General features: G+C 45.4%; 1 protein-coding gene across 6 annotated transcripts in view; it reads left to right on the top strand.

Moving 5' to 3' along the window:
* EMID1 (EMI domain containing 1) overlaps positions 1-22,437 on the top strand; it is a 431,309-nt gene that overhangs the window by 358,228 nt on the left and 50,644 nt on the right. For all 6 annotated transcript variants that reach the window (XM_085632751.1, XM_085632749.1, XM_085632748.1 and 3 more), the window contains 4 exons: positions 13,686-13,832; positions 19,624-19,704; positions 20,213-20,265; positions 20,852-20,914. In XM_085632751.1, the coding sequence (XP_085488877.1) occupies positions 13,686-13,832; positions 19,624-19,704; positions 20,213-20,265; positions 20,852-20,914 (344 nt within the window). The remainder of the gene's footprint in view (positions 1-13,685; positions 13,833-19,623; positions 19,705-20,212; positions 20,266-20,851; positions 20,915-22,437) is intronic.

The following is a 22,437-nucleotide window of genomic DNA, read 5'->3' as shown; positions in this document are numbered from 1 at the left end:
AGGTGCTTTAGTATATCGCCCGGCTGGACCAAAAAAAGAGTTTAGCCATCGCTTGTTGGAATATATTGCACCCCATGTTTTTTAGCAGCGCTACAGTTCCTCTTGGGGGGTTTTAACTACCATGGGGAAGATTCCCTTGATACAGATACAAACCAGCTAATCTCCGAGTTAGCCACGCTTGGCTTGCACCAAAAAGTCAATGGGTCTACTCATGCTGCTGGTCATACATTGCACCAAATCTTTACTATGCCACATCTTTAATTTGTGAACCGCCCTACAGTTACTGTGGACCGAGCACAAAGAGATAGGAAACATTTATAAAACCCATACACTTTTATCAAGACAGTGATGGAAAATTACTCTGGATTCTGTTACTGAGGAGTTTGAGTTAACTGTTCCTTTGGTGGACTTAGACATGGATCAAGCATTTTCAGATTATAAAAGAGCCCTTAACTCAACTTTTGATAAAATAGCTCCTCTTAAACTGCGTTCCAACTCGAAACATAGAGCCCATGCGCCTTTGTACACAACAGAACTAAGAACAGGGAAAGCTTCCAGTATAGAACTAGAAAGACGATGTAGGCTTACTAGCAACTTAAATGACAAGTAAGCCTACAGAGTATCCTTAAACCTATACCATTGCAATATAAAGAGAGCATGGAAACAATTCATATCCAATCAAATTGGACAGGCCGGTAACTCATCTACAGCCCTATTTAAAGTGCTTAACACTTTTATAAATCCTGATGCATGTTCTCAAGAAATATAGGAGTCTCAAGTACTTTGCGACTGTCTGGCTGATCACTTTGAAAACAAAATCAAAGTTATTTATCAAAATTTCTATAGTTATCCAGATCAGGTATGTGAGAAGATAGATTGCAGTGCACTACCCCCTCCAATTGTGCCACCAGTCTGAGTAGATTTGAATGTCTATCATTGGAAGCAATTCAGAAAGTCCTTGCTTTAGCTAAGTCAGGCTCTCCTTAAGATGTTTGCCCCCCTTGAATTTTGGCAGATCTCTCCAGCCAGTTCACCCCTGCAGTCTGTTCCTTGTTCAATTTATCAATCAACACAGGCAAAATTCCATCGGCTTAAAGGCAGTACAGGTCAGACCTATCCCTAAAAGTATAACTTGGCTTTAAACAACCTTTCTAACTATCTACCTATCTCGCTACTCCCTTTATTGGGCAAGCTGTTGGAGGGACACATTAATAAAAAAAACTTAGGGAATATCTAGAGGTTAATATGATTCTAGACCCACCACAATCAGGTTTCAGACCATCACACAGTACAAATACAGCCGTGGTAGCAGTCACCAACCATATCAGATGGGTTCTCGATGCTAATTTACCATCTATGCTGGTGCTACTGGACTTGTCCACAGCATTTGATACTGTGTCTCATCCCAGGCTACTTCACAGGCTTCAGAAGATTGGAATTCACAGAACAGCACTGCAATGGCTTGGTGATTTCCTCTCCAATAGAACTCAAACTATCATTCTCGTTTCTTATGTCTCATACCGTGATGTTGGACAGGGGGTGCCCCAGGGCTCCTGTCTTAGCACAACACTTTTTAACATCTACGTTGCCCCCCTAGCCAAAATTGTCAGAGCTATTGGCTTTGAAATAATATCCTATGCTAACAATGTGCAGCTATTAACTTCCTTTGGCGAAAATCTGGACAAAGTGAAAAAATATTCATCTGCTGGTATGAAAGCAATTGCCATCAGGATGACAGAAAACTATCTCTGACTAAATGCAGGAAAAATGGAGATCATGTTGTTTGGGAAGGCCCAACAGCTTTGGAATCCTGATTGCTGTCCTCCAGAACCGGGTACAGCACCAACACCAAAACAGGTAGTTAAAAACTTGGGAGTCCAGCTAGACCAATCCCTTAGCATGAAAAGGGAGTTTTCGTCCATTATAGGCTTTTGCTTTCATATCATGTGTTTGCCGAGAAGAGCATTTCCTTTCCTACCACTTACAGCAAGAAAAACTTTGGTCCAGGCTCTTGTCATCAGCCGACTGGACTATGGTAATGCCCTTTGGTCCTCAGCACATGAGACATTGCTATCAAAATTACAAGTCTTTCAGAATACTGCTGCTCATCTCATCTGTAATCTTCCTTCTGAGGCCGCTTCTTCCCCTCTTTTGCATGCATTACACTGGCTACCGGTACGAAATAGAATCATTTTCAAGATCTGCTGTCTAAACCACAAGGCTCCGATAGGGAAAGGTCCTAGCTACTTACCTTCAAAACATATTCATTATCACCCTTTAAGACCCCTATGATGCAGTGACAAAGCTCTACTCACTGTTAAAAGGATCAAAAAGTCTGCTTCAGGGGGCAGGTTGTTTTCATACCCAGACACTTTCTACTGGAGTAAGTTGACTCTCCAGATTCAATCTTGTAGTGATTACTTACAATTTAGAGAACATCTCAAGACTACTCTACTTTTATATTGTTGTCTCTTTTTGCCTCTGTCCTGTTATCACACCGAGATACTCCTCCCAGGGTGATTCGTGCACGCTATAAATTAAAATAACATATCAAAGTTGGGAGGGGCTGGGACATAGACTGCGTTAGGTACAAGTGTCAAGAATTTGATAATCATCATGCTTGAAAGCAATTTGTCTGGATGTTCAAATCAATAAACGGTGGAAGAAGTCTACAATAGAAGTTCAGCCTATTGAAGAATAGTGTGTTATTAGGGTTTTGGAAACGTGGCTTGTGAATGATGGTAGTTCTTGTGGGTATTCATCCGGTGAATGTGAGTTGCTGTGGCAGTTATTGAATGACAGAAGGAGCATTACATTGCCAAGATGGACATGCAGCTTCATGCTAAGGAGAAAGATGTGATGTCAGGTGCAGAAAATCTGCAATTTCTGCATGGTCACCCTGGATGTGTCGCCTTTTCCGGTCCCTATATTTTTGATGGCTTTGGAACTCCGTGCACTTTAGCTCTGCTAACCAGTAGTAAAGTGCCTGTGCTCTCACATTAAACATGGGTGAATTTGCATATGCCTAATTTGCATATTTTACTTGCCATAAGTCCCTAGTATATTGCGCAATTTGCACCTAGTGCCTAGAATTTAAATATCACTAGTGGTCTGCAGCATGCTATCCACTACAGTGGCAGTGCCAACATGGCTTTATGCCTCCTACCATTGTAGCCTGAATGTAGCAGTGTAAAATTAATCCTGTCAAAATAAACCCTATTGACAGATAAAAACCTCCCTTTTAAATATTAATAAATCACCCTTATGTAGGCCTTGGAGCCTCAAGGCATGATGGATGGTATTTAAAAGTATTAGTACCTGTAGAAATTTAATGTTAACATGTCCTCACAGTGACCCAAAGGTTTTTTCACTGTAGCAAGGCTGACTGGTCCCTAGAGAAAAACTGGGAAGCAATATTAATTACTAATACTTTATCTTGGGGATGGGACCAGCTAGAAATATAATTAAAAAAGTATTTGTAATAGTTATTAAAATCCATTTGAATGGTGAAGTTGGATTTTAATACATTTTAAGGAAAAGTAACTTTTAGAAAGTTACCTTTTCCCTGCCTTAAGGTCCAGGAGACCAATTTCTATTTGCTATCCATCTTTTCCCAACTAGTAATTAGCCTTGAAAAGGTGAGCAATGCCTCCCAGTAGTAAAACAATAGGCTGACCTGAATGGGCAGAGATTAATCCTCTAAACCCCATCGAATATACAGGGTGGGGGGCTGTGGGCATACTTTGTGACACTGCAGTGTCAGATCTTGCTTGAGTATCAAATCCAGCTTGGCAGGTCAACTGGGTTCACATATAACACTTGGATCGCACTTGAAAGGGGTTAAAACAGGACACCAAGATAATTCATGTCGATCCACTGCCTGGTTGCGGAAGGACTATGCTTTTGCCCTGCCCTACACATAACCCTTGGGCCACACTACAATTGGGAGAGAACAAGATGCCAAGACAATTCTTGTCAATCCACTGTCAAGTTGCTGAAGGACTCTGCATATATCCTACCAGACTTCTTGTCTTGGTTTATTATGGGTAAAGTGCCTGCCTCAAACTGGTTTATTGTTATATGTGGAGTAGGATTACCATAGAATACTCCCCACACTTACACCCAGTCCTCAGAGCCCAGTGCGGCCGCAGACGTTCGCCATTTTGAAAATGCCAAAAGTGGGTGGGGTTGTCCCTGGGAACTCTTACCTATTGGTTAAGGTGAATCCAGGAGTCATTCCCATCAACTAGCTAGTGCCGTACCTAAATCTGGCACCTGCGGGCACCCACTTTAGAACATTTTTGGGACCTATGGAAGATCAGAACAGGACTTGACCTGCTGCCTGTGATCCGAGAAGAGACCTGAAGGACTGGACCTGCTCCCTCTTTTACCCAGGATGAAGAAGTGCACTCCAATGGTCATAAGGCTGACCTTCTGTTCATACTACAGGGATACAATTGGCCTCTGTCTGACATCCTATGAGTGGCTTCCTTGAGGTCCTGGGGGGTTTAGAAGTGTACTCCTGAGCTGAATTGGGACTTAAAGGACTAAGTCAGAAAGTAAAATCTTTGACAAGGACAAACCTGGTTGGTATATCCAACTCGCGCTCCATGGTGGTCAGCCTCAAATTACGCCTAGATCCAGGTCTATTGCGAGCATTGACGCTTTCTGCTGTTTGGCGCTATTTCTACTTGCAACTTTAAAAATTCTTATCTCCGGTTCCCCTTGTTTGACTTTTGCCATTTTAGTGTGACCTTGTTTATTACAGTTTACTCTATTTTTCTAATTCGGTTTGTCATTTTTTTTGTTTTGCATTTTAACCCTATTACTGTTTTGGTACTGCATAAATCCTTTACACATTGCCCCATGTTAGGCCTGTGTATTTTGCTCCATAGCTACCATCGGGTCAAGCTCAGGTTAATTTAGTGACATTGAGGGCTCACCCTGACAAGGGATGTGATTATTCCTTGAGGTTGGTAGTTACCCATCCCAGGTATTAATCTAATTTCTTGCATGAGGAAAAAAACTGAAATGGGTTAAGGAAGTATTTTTATGGCTATCAACTTCAAATAGGGTATCCAGGAGTAGCAGCTGCTACCTGTAGGCATCCAGGTGCTGCACCCGCGATGTTGGCTAGTGACCACTCTTTGAGAATGTAGGGTTTGTAGCTTGTGAAGGCAATGGGCTGGGATAGGCAGGTTAAAAGTAAATAGTTTAAACGTTCTGATAGTGTGACGTCTCTCTTCATGCAGTTAGATAAGGGCAGTGGCGTAACACAAAATGATGGGGCCCCCCGCAGGTGAGGAGCCCTTATCCCAAGTCTCTTGCATCTCACAGATATTCATTAGCCTAAGCCTGAATGGGGCCCCCTTGGAGGCTTAGGGGCCCATTGAGGGGTTGGCCCCCACCTCTCGCCGCAGGGGCTGCTGTGGCCTCAGTTACACCCTGGGCAAGGTCTGGCAGGTTGTAAGATAGTTCTAATCTTCTCTAAAACACACTTCTCTGTCTTGTGGTACTCACCTTGCAACAGGAACTAAGCAGCAGTTGTTTGGTGGTGAGACGGCACTGTGTGAGGTAGAATGACATAGCCGCCTACTGCCCACCCGCGGGTAGTGGTTGCATGTAGCGATGACTGGCTGGGCAGCAGTTAGCGCGGGTCAGTGGAAGAAGCTGGTACCTCGCCCCCATTCAGCACCGCTCTGTTCCCAACAATTCCTAGTGGCCACAGGACACTGGCCACTGGAGTGGGCCTTTGATTGATGGTAGATCATGTTTGAGAACTGCATGCATTATACAGCTACATTTCAAGTAATTCTTATGTAACATTTCACCCATCTTAAATCCGCACCAAGGGCCATATGTAGGTAACATAACATTTACCGATTCATAAATACCGAATTTTACCGATTCGGTATTTATGAATCGGTAAATAGTATGTAGGTAATTAATCGGTAATCATTACCGATTCGGTAAATATCGGTATTTATGAATCGGTATTTACCGAATCGGTAATAATGCATCCCTTCCCATTGATTCCTATGGGCCTGGAGGCCCATAGGAAAGAATGGGAAGCCAGTTACTATTACCGATTCGGTAAATACCGAATCGGTAATAGGGGAGGCATTATCATGGGTGGCAGGGTGTCACATTGACACCCTGTTGCACCCCTGATTCATGCATGTGTGCACATGTGGCGCACATACATGCCCTAAGGGCATGTATGTCTGCCACATGGCACTTCACAAATTGCACAAAAATGCTTTTTAAAGGTATTCGTCATTTACCATCAACTTGTAGTTGGTGGTAAATAACGAATCCAGACACCAATAATGCACTCACTTGAGTGCCCCCTACATAGCATTTCTGGATTCGGTATTTACCGAATCGGTATTTTACCGATTTCTTAAAATTCCGATTCGGTAAATACCGAATCCAGAAATCAGCCACCTACATCTCAAGTGCCTCAATAGCGGTCGGTAACGGGATATTTACCGAATTTCGGCCGTTACCGACCGCTATTTGGCTTCCTACATATGGCCGCAAGTAAGGCACTTTGGCAGCTACGGGACGACTGCAATCTTGAAAAAAAAATGCATTGCATTTGGTTTGTAAAATGGGCTCGATCACTTTGCTGCGTTTCCTGGTGGTGGCTGGCTCGTGCTCTGGCAGTCACGTGTTCTTTGTGACCTCAGCGTAGAGCACGCAGAGCTCGGTGTTAGGTGGCGGAAGGAAGCACCTGGACCCCTGCCAACTCTGAAAACATTTACACAGTGCGATTCTTTTTCAGATTTGTAGATGCGAAGCATTGAGAAAAGAGAAGCTAGAAACTCAGACACTCAGGGAAGGCTGGGGTTATTTTGAAAATCATCCCGAAAGATGTCTTACTACGGGCAAATGGTGCATGCTACAGCACAATATTTCAAATATATTGACTAGAAAGCCCTGCGTTTTACAGACAGTCTTTGAATATTCAAATATATCAAGCTCCGACACAGGAGCCCGGCGCATTCTTACTCCACAGACTCACACTATATCTGTGCCTACCGAAAAAAGTAAAGTGCATATAAGAGAAAGGGCGACGCTGCACAAGGCAGTTCAAAGAAACAACAAAAAGCCCTCCTCAGTGGGGTTCAGTGGTGTTCCCGGGACACAGCCTGCTGGAGTCCCGCTTCCAGTTTGGGGCATAACTGGCCGTGATGTTTTGTACGTGATGGATGTATTAGTGGCCCAGTGCCCAGGAAGTCCCATTAGCATCTTTGTTCTTCACAGGCCTTTATCTCGGGGTCTACCAGTCACAGTCATGGCTGGTTTGTGGCATTCAGGTTTGGCCTTTACTGCAAAAATAAATGTCTGTATCCTTCAGGGTTTACAAGCAGTTCCGGATAGAGACAACGTCCTCAAGCCGTCGGTTCCAGTTTCCACATCGCGGGCTGACGGTTAACTGTCTCCCATGGGTGCCTCTGTCCCTCACGTCCGGCCATCGGTGCCTGAAGAGGGGGATGGAAGCACCCACAGGCATGCTGCGGTTTGGGAACCCAGTCCTGGGCAGCCTGCGGCATCCTCCACAAAGATCTTCCCATCCGCTGGGTCTTGTGCAGGACTTCCTGGGATTAGGTTGCTCCCTCTTGAAGGGGCAGTGCAGCCCCTCAAACCTGTAGGGAAGTTGTTATCCTCCTATTTGCAGGTCACTGCGGCAAGGCTTTACATCCACTTCCCAGACCCAGACTGGGGCACAAGTAGCACCCAAGCAAAGGTGCTGCTGGTGACCACTAACCTTTATGTCCAGACCGACTGAGATGAAGCAACTGTTGCTTGAGGGGAACAACATTTGTACCTCTCAGGTGGTCTAGTCAGCAAGCCAGAACAAGAGGGTTTCCTTTGTGTACGCATTCCTTCCATGCAGGAGCAGTGCGTCTTGCAGGTGTTGTCCTAATTAAGTGGGACTCTGAGCCACCAGGCCTCAGTCAGACCAGTTTGAACTGGTCTCAGGTGCTACATGGATGGAGCTCAGACACAAACCAGTATCTCTTCCCATTGCACGTGAACACAGAAAACAGTGATGGGTGGGTTTACCACCCATCTTGTATATCATGCACACCATGTCCAAATGAACTTCATCTTATCACCCATGAACTGTGCATCCACCACAGTATGGAGCCTCCCCACAAGGTTACAGGTAAAGCGTCTGTTCCCCTGAACTAGAATCACTCTGCCACCATTGCCTCGGTTGAAAAAGCAGTAGGAATGCCCACTCAGAAAGCGGCTAATCTTTGTTGACCACTCAACGAGCACAACTAAAACAGAAGGTGCAATTATAGAAGACATACGTGGTTTTCAAGGCAACTGGAGGAAAACAGTGGGTTTACAAGAAAACATGGCAGGACGGTACTGCTTTAGCAAGTCATGCCTGGGATTTTTATCTCAACAATGTCACCCTCTCCAAACAACAGGCTTCGGACTTACCAGAGGAGCTACATGCCCCAAGAAAAGCCTGAGGCTATACTTGTGCATGCAAGGATGCACTGAACATATGATACTTGTGTATGGACATATAACAACTAAGCCTTGGCAATGAGAATTGATTCTGCACGTGTGGTGCTAGCTGGGGTGTAAGATAGTTAAACCTTGACACATGATAGTTGAGCCTGGACATATGAGGGTTGAGACTCCAGAAATGATGGCGAGTATGGGCACATGGTGGTGGAGCCTAGTCATTTGATGTCCACAATTGAGCCTGTGAATGTCTGCGTCAGTGGTAACTAGCTTTGTATCTACTTTAGTAACTTATGTTCATTTGAGAACCTCACAGTTTAAATAACAGTAAGCTTTTCCTTTTATTGTTGTCAAATGTCATGTGACATAATTTCCTCCAATGTTTCAGGGGCCCACAATCATGAAATCCCTTATTCTTATGTCACCGGGGGTCATTTTGTGCTAACCCTAGGCAAAAATGACATCCATGTGTGTGTCTTAGAGGAGAGGAAGCGCAGCAGCTATGTAAGGCTGGATTGAACCTGAGGCAGAGTTTCTTCTTACAGTGCCTAATTGTGGAGCGCCAATCCGCGATGCGGCCCCAAAGTTTGATGTTAAGGACGTAGAAGAAGAAGGAGATGTGTGCGCCAACCTGCAGTAGATCAAATGAGAACACGAAATGAAGGATGAGGTGGTTGAGAGCAGTGACATAGCGGATGAAAGAGTAGTGGCCCAAATTCTGATCCATGGGAATCCCTTCGACCAGAAACAACACTGAAATGCAGTTAGCCCCGAATTCAGAAAACTTGTGGTTGTAGTAGGACGCCAACTAGGACATGTCTTATTGTTGCAGACCAACTTACGGATAGAGCGCTGGCTGGATCTGGTGGTCATCAGCATTGAAAGCTGCAGGGCAGTCATATGCTGTAATGATGTAGGAGCGGTGATCATGGAAGATGAGGTGTGGGCGTTTAAGATAGTCTTGATTTTAAGAGGGTTGCCTATTGAGAAATAGTGTGGTGGTTGAAATGAGGGAGGGATAGCGGTACTTGAAAAGGTTCTCAGAGTCAGCAGTGTGCTTTGAGACTCAGGCAGTCGTCCAACAAGTTAAGCATGCATTCTTGCAATACTATCTCATCATTGCCTAATGATTACATCTGGGATGTCTTTAATCTGGGATGTCTTTACACCCTCCTTCTCCGATATGATGGTGTTTTGATTTCATCGTGAGATGTTTATTAAATGTCAATGTCTTCTCCGTCTTCTTCTCTTTGACTGAGCTCTCCTTTTCTCAATTATGGTGGGAATGGCATACTGGCCCTTACTGAGTTGCAAAAGTACACGTAGACCAATGGAGATTTAATGCGGTAGGAAGCTCTTTGTGCAGGTTTGCGACCACAAAAAAGGGTAATGGCATGTACAAATGCTATTTTGCGAGGCACTGACTCACAAAATAGCATTTGTGACTCCAGCTATTATGAAGGGGGTCCCTTCCTAATAGGCGAGTCACCATGCCATGTACAATTGTTTTGCAACCGCATTTGCGGCCGCAAAACACTCACAGTTTAACACCTACTTCAAGTAGGTGGTAAACCACTCACAAACGGGACACCTTCCCCTTTGTGAGTATGTGAGAAAATATTATTAAGAGCAGGCAATGGTCGTAGGGACCACTGCCTGCCCTTAAAAAATGAAACTGAAAAGTTTAATTTTTCTTTTTTAAATGCATCTCGTTTTCCTTTAAGGAAAACGGGCTGCATTAAAAAAAAACTGCTTTATTTAAAAGCAGTCCCAGACACGGTGGTCTGATGACCCCAGCATGACACCATCCCTGGGAGTGCTAGCCATTACTAATGGGGTCGCAAATTGCGACAGCCTCATCAATATTCATGAGGCATGCAATTTGCAACCCCATTAGGTATCGCTAACAGTGTCTGAGACACTGTTATACATCCCAATTTGTGAGTCGCAAATGCGACGCAATTTGCAGGTCGCAAATTGGAGTGTCGTACATCTGGCCCCAAGTCACACATGAACACGTGTCGTACATAACCTTGGGTGATCGTGTTATGTACAAGACAAAGGAATGTTGGACCCTGGTGCTGTGACAAAGGCTAATTCGGACTGATCCAGACTGCTATCTCTGCTGATCACATAATTGCCTATGCAGAAAAAGCAGTTTGCCGCCTCGGGTTATTAGAGAATAGAAGAGAAGCAAAAGCAAATAAATAGAAGAGGCATATAGAAATGGAAGGGCAAGTAAAAAGGCTGATTGCACACCGGGTAGTCAAGAAGTGAAGATGATAATGTAGGCTCAATAATAAATGGTTAATTACACATGTATTGATCCTGTTTTAAATACAGTATTCGGCTGAGGCTGAAAGGCAAAAATAATTTTTAAAACAATCAGTAGAGGAGGAGCCAAGATGGTGACCGGAGCAGACGCTTGAGCGCCCGGCTCCGTCGGCCCTTGGCCCCGGACTATTATCCTGATTCCTATCCTTGCCGATTCTCGAGGTGAAACGTGTGCGACGGCGCGCTGTCCACGCCGCCGCTTCCCCGAAGTCTCGGCCCGCCCGGATGCCGGAGTTCTTGGTGCTTTTGTTCTCCGCCCTGGACCCCTGCTCCATTGTGGCCTTTGCCGGCCCCCCGGAAGCTCCGCAGTCACCGGACCCGCTAGCGCAAACCCGAGCCCCGCGGTCCCGACCTCACCTAACACCACGGACTGTCGCCAGATGAGCCTGGGGAGGGACGGCCAGACACCTCCTGCACCCTGCGCCTGAAGGGCCGGGGCTGTAAGGTAAGCCCTGGTGCGGCGGGTCTCCTGCCCCGATCTGTGGACCGCGCTGTGGGAGGCTGCCGACCCCCTTCTTCCATTGCCTAGTCGGCTGCAAAGAGAACCCGAGGGAAGGGAGGCGACTGTTGGCTTTTCCAGTTGCGGCGCAGACCTGAGGGTGACTGACTCCTTGCTACGACCTCCCCCCCTGGCCATTGTACCGTCCGGCGGTAAAACATGGCGTTGTTTGCCTGCTCGCGGCTGGGGGGTGATACTCCGGTCTTGCCCGCTGCCCGCTTCGCCCTCCCTCCACCAGACACCAGCTCCACAGTGCCGTCCCGGATTGCTGCCGATGTGGGGGTGCAGCCTCCGCTGACATGCGGCTCAGTTCTGGCCGTCCTGCGGGACTTTCGTCTACAAATGTGTGCTCGCTTTCAGGCGCTGAGTGAGCAGTTTGACTCCATGCTGTCGGCTGCGGGCCGTGAGCGCTCCGTTTGTCATCAACACGGCGTGGGTCTGCCAGTGCTTTTGTCCTCTTGCGGGGATGCAACGGCTGTGTGTGATCGTGCTACACTGGTGCCTGCATCTGGCTTTCCCGGCACCCAGGATCAATTGCTCTCCAGCTCAACAGCGGATACTTTGTTTCCCAGTTCATTGCTGCCTGCTTCATTGTTGCCTGCCTCACCGCGTTTGCAAGAGTATCCAGCTGAGCAACACCTAACATCCTCGAGGAATCGTTCACGGTGGCCTACTGCTTCTTTTCTGTGGAACTCCTGTACTCTACATGCCATGTCTGGACTTTATGTGGTGCACAAAGGGACCTCTACAGATGGTCGGCGGCCATTTTGTGATTCTACTTCACCATCTTCTCCCAAGCGGCCATATTGTCTTTGTCTGCACGGGATGTGGGGCCTTCATGTAGGGGCTGGCTTAATCTCAAGCCCGCGATCGGGCCAGGGCTAGACTGATTTATATCGCCATGGTTTCACGGATGGGCTGGACTGGGACTGGAACTGTATGTATACTTTGTGCGCACTCGTCGCGATCTGTCTTCCTTCATTTAAATTGTTGTGACAATTCATTTTCACACGACCGCTTTTGGTGTAGTGGGTTCTCAGTGTGTGGAAGCTATAGATGGCCGATGGTTAAGGGCGCTCTGATGATACGTAGGCTCCTCCCCAATTTCTTCTTTTTGGGAGTTTAGATTAGAATAGTCCTATTCTTTTCTCACCCCCTTTATCATAGGTGTACTGTTTTCTTATCTTTCTTTACTCTATTCTTACTCTCTTTCTTGTCTATATTTCGGGTTTATTGGGCGACAGGCACTATGCTGGGGGGGGGGCAGGCCGTAGCCTCCGCATTGGTGTAGGGTGGGGGGGTAATTTACTGTTTCTAATTAGTTCTATGGGCCTTTTTTTTTCTTTTTATGTTTCTGCGCTATACTTGTTTCGATTCTGGGTCCGGGCGTGGGGTTGACCGAGTGGGGGCGGCACTGGAGGGGTGCGTAACTGCTCATGTGACTATCCTGTTTTATAACTGCATTGCCTCACTGCCTGAGATTTTACTTCCATTGCTGTTTTAATGATCTTGCTGCTCTCCCGTGTGGTGAAGATATCGTGCGGACTCGAATCTCCTTGGTTCTTATTTTTCAATGACTTTTTCCCTGATAAAATTATTTCGAAAACCTTAAAATTAACCTTCACTTCTCCTTTCCCTGGGGTCAAGGATCGCTCCAGTGTATAATTCATATAGCGTCGCTACTCTTGACCTTTGAAGCACAGGGGCCGTAATGTTTGTATCAGTGCTTAACCGTATCGTGGCCGGCCTGAAGGTTGTAGGCCCGTATTTGTTCTTTCAATATGCACGAATAAAGGTTTTAAAAAATAAAAATAAAAAAAAAAATAAAAAAAAAAACAATCAGTAAAGGGTAAACCATGTGCTACAATGCTGGGTAGCTCAATCGTTAATTACTCATAACAATACTTTGCAGATTAAATTCTCTAGAAGTTGAAAGGAGCAGGTCTCAAACTTTTGAGTCTTTATCTGCATCAAGAATACACATGTAATAACCAGAGGAGCTGCATACACCGCTGGCTCCCCAGATGAGCTAATGGGGTGTCAGGATCCTAAATTCCACTCAAGATGGCACCACATTTAGCAAGCTGGCAGTTTAGTCAGGTAGGCAGCACCAGGTGATGGTAAATAAGTCTATTATAATCTTCCAAATTAAACGTCCTGCCTTGTACCCTATCACAGACTACATTAGTAAGCATGTCTGTTAAACAGGGCATTAGAATAGTGCTTCTGAGCACTAGTTAGGGTGGTGATGGTGCCACATTATTGCAAAGAGCTGTGTGAGACCAGACCAACAGAAGGGTGGGATTTGTGTAACTGTACTTGTTCCTGATTTTCTGTCTTTATTTCCTCTTCATTGCAGGCCCTACTGGACCAACAGGAAAAGATGGGGCTGCTGGTGTTCCTGGAGACCGGGGCTATCCAGGCCCCCCAGGTCCCCCAGGACCTCCAGGCCCTCCCGGGCCAGGTATTTCAGTCGGACCTACAATTTCACGGCTCTATGAGCAAGGTGAGTTAGTCTGAGTGACAACTTCATAAGGCTTTGACTCTGCAAGGCTCTCTTATGAGGGGGCAGTAGCACTGCCCCATAGATGGAGGTCAAGTTTGCACCTAGATGCATATGGAATGATCAGCAGGGGGGCATGATGTGCTTATGTCACATTGTAAAAGTGCACTACACAGAAAGGGATAATGCAGCCATAAAGTGGCTGCAGCCATATTGGACCCCAGGCTGGGAATCACTGGGTCTTGGAGTCATACACATGGAAAAAGACAGCAATAAACCCACACCACCCCAACCTGCCTGACCATTGGGCACCCTCCCAGGACACGAAGCTGTTCCTCACACTCTCTTAAATGCAGTAATCCTATTCCTACCATAAATAGAGGACTACATCTAAGCAAAGAGTAATTGTGAGCTAGATGTACTACTCGCGGCTGACATAGGACAATATGAAGTCCCTTGAAGGCTTTCTTGGCTACACAATTGATACGTATCGTTGCTGCTTTCTCTGGTGGTGTCCTTGTCAGTGGTGGTAATCATGCTTCTTCACTTGCCAAAGAGGCCTCCAAGGTAACTGTTGTGCTGACTGAATGCCCTTTCTAGACACCCCAAACCACACCCCAAACCTACCACTGAACGTTTCATCCTGACTCCAGAGGCCTTGCAATACATCCATTTGAATTGGGCTCATGACTGTATGAAAATACATATAGAAGCTATGCTCCCTTCCACCCAATGCTTTCATGTGTAAAATGATCTACTGCTAGTAGAATTCACGTGATCTACTTGGCAGGAGAAAGCAGTCCTGCCATATAATGCTTAGCTAGCACAACCTAGCCTAGTTCTCCTACATGAAACCCCCCCTAGCTGAAATCATATCCTACAGAAAGTGTCATGTACTAGACTTTTTATGTACAAACCACTGGTGGAACATAATCTGGAAGCTATCAAGAAAGATTACTCTTCAGTTAGAAGTGAACTTAATATTGTTCTCTCCAAACGGATAAGTCCTTTGTTTGAGCCCATGCACAATATATATACGTAACTCGTAACCTGGTTTCCATGTGGTCATTATGTTTAAACATAGAATCAGTACAATTCAAGCATTGTGCTTGCATGAACTCTACACGATTTTCCACAATAACAGGGCAATCATGAGAATGTATCCAGCCTTCTACCAGAGCTAGTCTATGGTTTCCATATAAACTCTAAGTATTTCCTTTTCAACCTTCTTTGAAAACCCACCGTCTCTAGCCGAGAGACGGCTCCACAAATTAGAAGGGAGAAAGGTGTTGCATTACTATCAAGAGAACTCGAAGAACATCACAAACAGAGTTAAACATATCTTAGTTATGGTCCTATCTTAATGGCCTGAGTCATCACCTAGCAATGCGATGCAAGATGCCTAATATAAAATGGCGTATAAGTGTATGCTATCTCACAGCTAATAAACCTCTTCCGTGGAAATCAAAAGACAGACCTGCTAGAGTAAAGCCTCTACTCAGCCTAGTTTCAGAATTGAGAGAGGTTGAGACAAATGCAAAACTGACCACCTGGGGGTTTATCAAAACCCTTATTAGACACTACTGTCTAAATTCAGATTCCAAGGCAGACGTCAAAGTGGGTCAGACTTCTCTCAGATTGGCTGATAAATGTGGTTTCTTTTATTTCTAAGGTTTTTAATTTGATGCTGTTAGTATTGTTGCTGATGGGTTTACAGTTTTTATCATTGTTTATAACAATCATTGAAGATTCCATGATAAGGAAGAAACGAAAAAATGACTTACTTGAAGTACTAATTCTCCATCTTTGGAATCTACATCAAAGTAATAAACACTGTTTTTAACCCCTTCCCTCCCTGGTATTTTCAACTCACTCTCTTAATCAATGGGATTCAGTATCCTACTTTTTCGTTGAAAATCAGCTAGGAAACGAACTGCTGGTCCAGGGCATTATGAGTGTACATAAAAGTTCAGTGCTTACTTTAGCTTAAACAGCCAGTTTAGTCTTGTTTGCCTTTAATCCTTCTATGGTTTCATGGTATGTAGATCAACCCTGAGTTGCTTTTGACTTTCCATAAAAACACAACTCAGATAATGGAGAATGCAGTTTGCCCCCTATAAATATTCAAGCAAAAAAAGTTCAGTTTCTGTAGAGATTTTTACCTCTTATTGAGAGTGTTTTGGGATCCTACAACCTGTGTGGCGCAATTTCATGTTTATTACTTCGGTGATGAGGAACCCTACTCACTTATTATCCTGATAGACACCCTTCTCCTGCAGAAGATCTCTTCCTTTGATAATGTCCAGAGGTTGACACACACTTGATAGAATGCCAGATTCACAGATAAAAAAGAAATTGGTTCCATAGGACTCCAAGTACACTACACTATGGGATATCTGATAGCAGAGATGACAATTGGTAGCTAGGACAGGGCACCTACAGAGAAGTACTTTTTAGGAGAACTCCGTGATGGATTTGCTGAGGCCCATGAAAAAGTTCTAAAAGTGGCATCATGCACCAGTATACCCAATCATAGTAATTACGAGGCCATAGGAAAGTGTAGATTTTGGCAGAGGTCAGAATTCTTTCCTTCCTGCATGATTGTTAATGCATCTCATCTTGGACTATTACAGGCCATCTTTGAGGGTGTACATAACGGCAGGTCCACACTGAGGAGGAGGAGGAAAGGGGTTCTTTATGCTGATGCTGGGAATGAATGGCCACCTGCCTGTGTTGCTGATATAGGTGTTTCTGTCTGGGTAAGGGGAATATTTGTGAATGTGCCTGTGTGGCTAATGGACATGTCTGTAAATTGCACTGTAAATACAGGCTTGCCTTTATTGATAAGAGGAATATATGAGTGAATGAGAGGATGTGTGTTTGTGAGTGTTGTAACTATGTGAGGAAGGGCCTATATTGGAGTATGGGAAGAGTTGTGCCTGTGTGAAGAGAGCTTGTGTGTGTGGGGGGGCATTAAGGTATTGTCACTGTGGAGTATGCTGGCATGCGATGAATAATAGACCTGATTCACAAAGGTAACTTACATTTGGGAGTAAGTTTACACTTTAGAGTAACTTTACTACTTTAGGTATTCACAAATTCCAAGTGTAAACCTACTACAAAAGTGTAAGCTACATGTCTCCACCCGAGAGCAATGCGACTGGCTTACTCTTGTGTGGATGGGTGTTGTCTCTCAATTAACCCCTCACTGACCCTCTCTAAACCCCTTGTACTACTCCCCAATCCCATCCTCTTTAGTAGGAATTCTACCTCTTTTGCCACCCACTCGCTACTACTAAAATGTATCCTTAAGTGTGCAGAGTCTCTGCAGTCGGGCGAAGAACTCTGCACACATAAGTATGGGTAAGGCGGAGGAAAAAAAACTGCACGTGGTTTGTAAACTGCAATGTGTAGCATGTTTGTAATACTACAAAACATACTATAAAGTGCAGTTTGTGAAGCAGGCCCGGTATGTTTATGTGGGAGACAGGTGTCTATTGAAACATGTCTGTCTCTGAGGTGAATGTGTCAGTATACTAAAAAACCACCTTAATCCCTCGCTTAGTCTTTCCTTGGTCTTTTGAGCCTGTTCCTCATTGCGCGTTTAGGCTCACCCCGATTTCCCTTCAAATGCTCCGCTAGTCTGAGGTTGCTCTATTCATCCTCATGCTTTCAGGCTGGCCCTGATATGTTCATTAGTGCAACTTGAGGCTGGCCCCAGTATGATCATCATGTCCCATTTTGGTTGACTGTAAATTGTCCATTCTTGTTCCCTTAGGCTGGCTCTAATGCAGTCATCATTGTCCCTTTGTCCTGATCCCTACAGTTCATTACTGCTCTGTTAGGCTGACCCCGAAACCGGTCCTAGGATGCTTGTTTCTGGTCCAGGGAGGACCTGGCCTGGCAGTTCGGGCTGGACTGTTCCCATCGGGCACAGGGTCAAGACTGATTTGCATATGGCTGGGTTCAAACTGGAATGGTATGGCGTACAAAAAAACGATGGATACAGCCCAGATCTGTGACTGGGGTGAATGTATGACATTGTTCTGCATTCTGTCCATCAATTGTTGCTTTTGCATTTGTCACCCCGAGTGGGACGGGTATGCCCAGACATGGGTCCCGTGCTCTCCATGCCACTGGAATCAAGCAATCCTGGCTGAAGAGGGGTGAAAACCTGAAACCGGTCCCAGGATGCTTGTTACCAGTCCAGGGAGGACCTGGCTTGGCAGTTCGGGCTGGACTGTTCCCATTGGACGCAGGGTCAAGACTGATTTGCATATGGCTGGTTCGAAACTGGAATGGTATGGCGTACAAAAAAACGATGGATACAGCCCAGGTCTGTGACTGGGGGTGGATGTTTGATTAGTTCAGCATTCCGTCTATCATCAGTTCTTTTTGCATTTGTCGACCCAGTATCAAGTGCAGGTCTCTTGGGTGACAGTGAAGCCTCATTTTAAGGTGAAGAAAGGGTCGGCCACTTCCTGAAGCATCTCCAGACTCCAGATTTCTCACAGGTAGTCAAGAGATGCAACTAGAAGCGAAGCACGATGAAAGGAAAAAAACTGGATACAGAAAAAAAAAAAAACTTCCAGCAAGCTAAGGCGAACAGAGGAATGATGCTTGAAGAAAGAAGCAGGTAATGAAGGACAACTAGCAAGTCCAACGAGCGAGCAACAGGGTCGGACTGGAATTAAAAAAGTCCTGGGGACCGAAATAAAAGTGGCCCCCATTAGCGAACCAAATATCTTAAAAAGTGGACACATTTGCCCATCAGCCCAATTTTGAACTTTTAAAGACACGTTGTATAGCTATTTTGCATCCTAGGTGAGACTGCATGGATTTGTGTTTGCTGCAGGAAAAATCTGTGGTAATATCAGAGAACTCAACACTAAAAACTGCCCCACCTTATCATAAAACAGGTCCATAAACTGCTAAAAAAACAGCCCACACACTGATCTATCAGACCAACCTATCGGACACTGCATGATCGCCCTATAGGGCAGTCCAACTCTAGCGAGCAACGGGCAAACAAGCATAACTACAATGCTAGTTTGAACTTTTCTGGTCTCCTTTTTATAGGCCAAAATAGGATGTAAACCTGTAGAAAGATATAGGAAATTATAAGCTGCAATCTTATTTTGGGCTATTCAAAACCTAAATACTTGTAAAAAGAGACCTTAACCACATGAAAAAATTCTGTCATCAGCTACTAAATTATTAAGCCCTAATCGTCCATGCCTGCAGCTTTATAGAGACGCTATGGGGAACAATACCCTCATGTCGTGCACTTCTACAAAAAGTCTGATGCCAGGATGCAAACTTTTCCAGGAAACACAGTGCACAAAACCACACAGCCTCAAACCAGAAAGACCTCGCATGGCAGCTTAACGCCAAAAACAAAGCAATGATACCTTCAATGATGTCACAAATGCCAAACTCTGACCCCAGGTAAGTGGGAGCTAACATGCAGTGAGTCATCATTGCTGCTTTAGGCTCACCCTGAAGCTTTTATCATTGCTCTTGTGGACTCATCCTGGTGTATTCAGTATTGATGCTGTAGGCTTATCCTAAGGTGTTAGACACTTGCTGCTTTAGGTTGACCCACTGTGTCCTTCTGAACCCAGACATTCATCATGGCTCCTTTACAGTGGTCTCCATGATGCCCATCATTGGTTCTTCTGTATGACCCTGATGGATCTGGTATATTTCCCTCCCCCACTGTGAGGGGGAAGGGTTTAAAAGATCATGCTATTATGTCATGCATTTGGCTAATCTCTCCTCTTCTATATTTTAGGTGACCCGCTTCTATCAAATACCTTCACTGAATCTGAGAGGACTGGAATTCAAGGGTCTCCCGGCCCTCCCGGACCAGTAGGTAGGTCTGTTTTTGCATTTTTCAGATGATAGGACTATCAGGAAGGAGAAGATAAATCCAGAGTTGTCCTATAAACAATAATAGTCGAGAACAAATTTGAAAAAATAACCTGCTTCATTCTGTACGTATTCTGACCACACACGGATGGAAGAGCAGTACTTAGCTTCAAGAGCTTAACAGTGCAGCACCCCCTCCAAAACCAGTATCTCCATGATGCAAGGATGCCTACATTGGCGCTAGGCAGCAAATTGTGCACCAGTGCAGGGGGACAGGAATACAGTGCATTCCTTCCCTTTTACATTGGCGTAGGGCAGCACGGCAAGAAGACTTGCGGTGCTGCCCTATGCCAATTCCTCATTAATGATGCCCTAAGTTTTTATGAGTTTAATGAAGATACTCCATTACAGAAAGCAGTTGTTACAGATTTCACTTGTGTCCACTTGCTGTTTGCGCTCGCTGTGTGTAAATTTCTATCACATCTCAGTTTCTTTTACTTTTTTGTTTTCAGGACCGTCTGGACCTCAGGGGCCACCAGGGCCCGTAGGCCCCCCTGGAGAAAATGTAAGTAATTTGAAGCACTATGGTGCTGATTTCCTGCGATCTTAAGTCAGGCATTGTCTGGCCCTTCTATTCTATTCTTTGGTGATAGGCACAGCTTTGTGCCACCATCATTCCAGTACCTACAAGTCAATGAATAGTACATTTCACTACTTATCCACTAGGATGTACCTTCTGTTTTTTCTATCATTTTATACTCTTCCAGTCATAGTCTGGTGCCTCTGTCCTTCTACTACCTTCTATGCACAGATTGGTGCCTGTGCCTTTCATTCTGGCAGACACCAGCTGGTGCCTCTCCTACCATTCTTCATCAGGAGCCAGTGTGTGCCTTTGCAAGCCCTGTGCCTATGAGGCTTGTTCCCTAGTTAACTGCAGACAGGTTCCTCTATCGATTCTATCTCTTGTGGGTACAGACTTGGGCCTCCGCCCTCTCATCCCTTGTCAGACATTGGCTAGTGTCCTGTCCCTGCTGTGCTCTTTCTTGGACATCTGACCTCTGTTTGGCTGAGAAAAATGATATTGCAAGAGAGTAAGCATGCCCCATCTTTGTTAGCAGCGGGTGTATTTTCACCTCTTTCTTTTTGTGCAGGGTTTACCTGGCATCCCTGGAACTCCTGGAACAAATGGCCTCCGCGGGGAGAAAGGCGATCCTGTGAGTTTTCAGATTTTCACATGTAATGGAGGATCAGTAAACGTGTGCTTATAGGCAGCCATCTATGAGTCTGACCAAAGACAACGCTTGAAATGCCCAGCGAGGAAAGAGGGCTGAGAGCTTTCCTAGGTAGCAAGAGGCACCCTTTACTGGTTGTATACAAAGCATGTCTGCGCTACCATCTGCCCATTTAATGTTAGAGGTGGTAGAATCATTTAAATGTATTTTGTAAGATGCATAATTCAATAGCTGATGTGAGAGTGCAGAGGGCATTTGAGACTAGAAGTCAGGACAGTTCATGACAAAGAATCCCTTCACTATCCACTGGGGATTGCAGTTTCATGCGGGGCCTCGTGCGGCCTCTTTGTATGCGGAGGATGTTATGCTCTCTGTGCGCGAACCAGACACCAACTTGCCCCCATTGCTTAGAGAGGTGGTCCGATTTGGGACATACTCAGGGCTTATAATAAACTGGGCCAAATCTGAAATCTTTGTGCTAACACCGGCCACAACACACGCCAGCATCGACTTCCCTCTTCGGTGCTGCACAGACCCCCGAAATATTTGGGGATATACCTACACTGCACTGCTCCAGAAGTGATTCGACTCAACTATGGACCGGCTATTGATACTCTCACCGCCCAAATCGAACGATGGGTTAAACTTTCTCTTTCTATGGCGTGCAGAATTGCCATTATAAAAATGGTGTTGCTCCCACGTTTCCTTTATCTTTTTTTACATATTCCCATAGCACTAACTATGAGGTTTTTCGATACGTTGCGATCCCTGTTGCTCCGACTTGGGTGGGCCACCCTTGTCATGCCTTATGGAAAGCAGCCGCGTATAGGGTGGGCCACCCTTGTCATGCCTTATGAACGAGGGGGCTTTGGGGTTCCAGATTTTTATCTATACTACCTGGTCGCTCAAGTAACCTTTACGTACTATTGGTATCACCCAGAATGCCCGTCTTCAATTTCTGAAACCAGAACGGTCCCAGGCACTCCCTAGCCTTCTCCCGACCATACTACCGCAGGGTCTGCCCCGCAACCCCGCTGAAATCTAAACAGTTTCGACAGCATGCTACGGCTACATGCTGACTTTTTATGCTCTGCACACATACCCAGCGGACAACCTTTGGATCCCTCCTACAATGGAATCCCTCGCCAAACAGACACTTGATAGGCACGGGCTACATACGGTGGGAGCCTTTTTTGAGGATTTGCAGCTGCGTGCCACGGATGGACTACCTCTACGAAGAAATGTATCTTACATGGATACATTTATACTGCACCGAGTCCGGAGCTCGCTGGTAGGGACACTCCCGAAAGCGGTAATTGAACCTGCAGATTTTTCCCCACTTACTTTGCTGATTACTTCACCAGACAGGACACACCTGGTGTCGAGACTATACCACATGTCTTTGAAGCTTAGACCCGCAGCAGGCGCAAAAGCACGCTTAGCTTGGGAACAAGATTTGGGCATATCACGAACGGACCAAATATGGGCATATTGCTGTGAGCAAA

The sequence above is a fragment of the Triturus cristatus genome, chromosome 11 (genome assembly GCF_964204655.1).
Source record: "Triturus cristatus chromosome 11, aTriCri1.1, whole genome shotgun sequence".
Taxonomy (NCBI): Eukaryota; Metazoa; Chordata; class Amphibia; order Caudata; family Salamandridae; genus Triturus; species Triturus cristatus.
The sequence above is the reverse complement of the archived record's forward strand: the minus strand, read 5'-3'. Positions and strand labels throughout refer to the sequence as shown.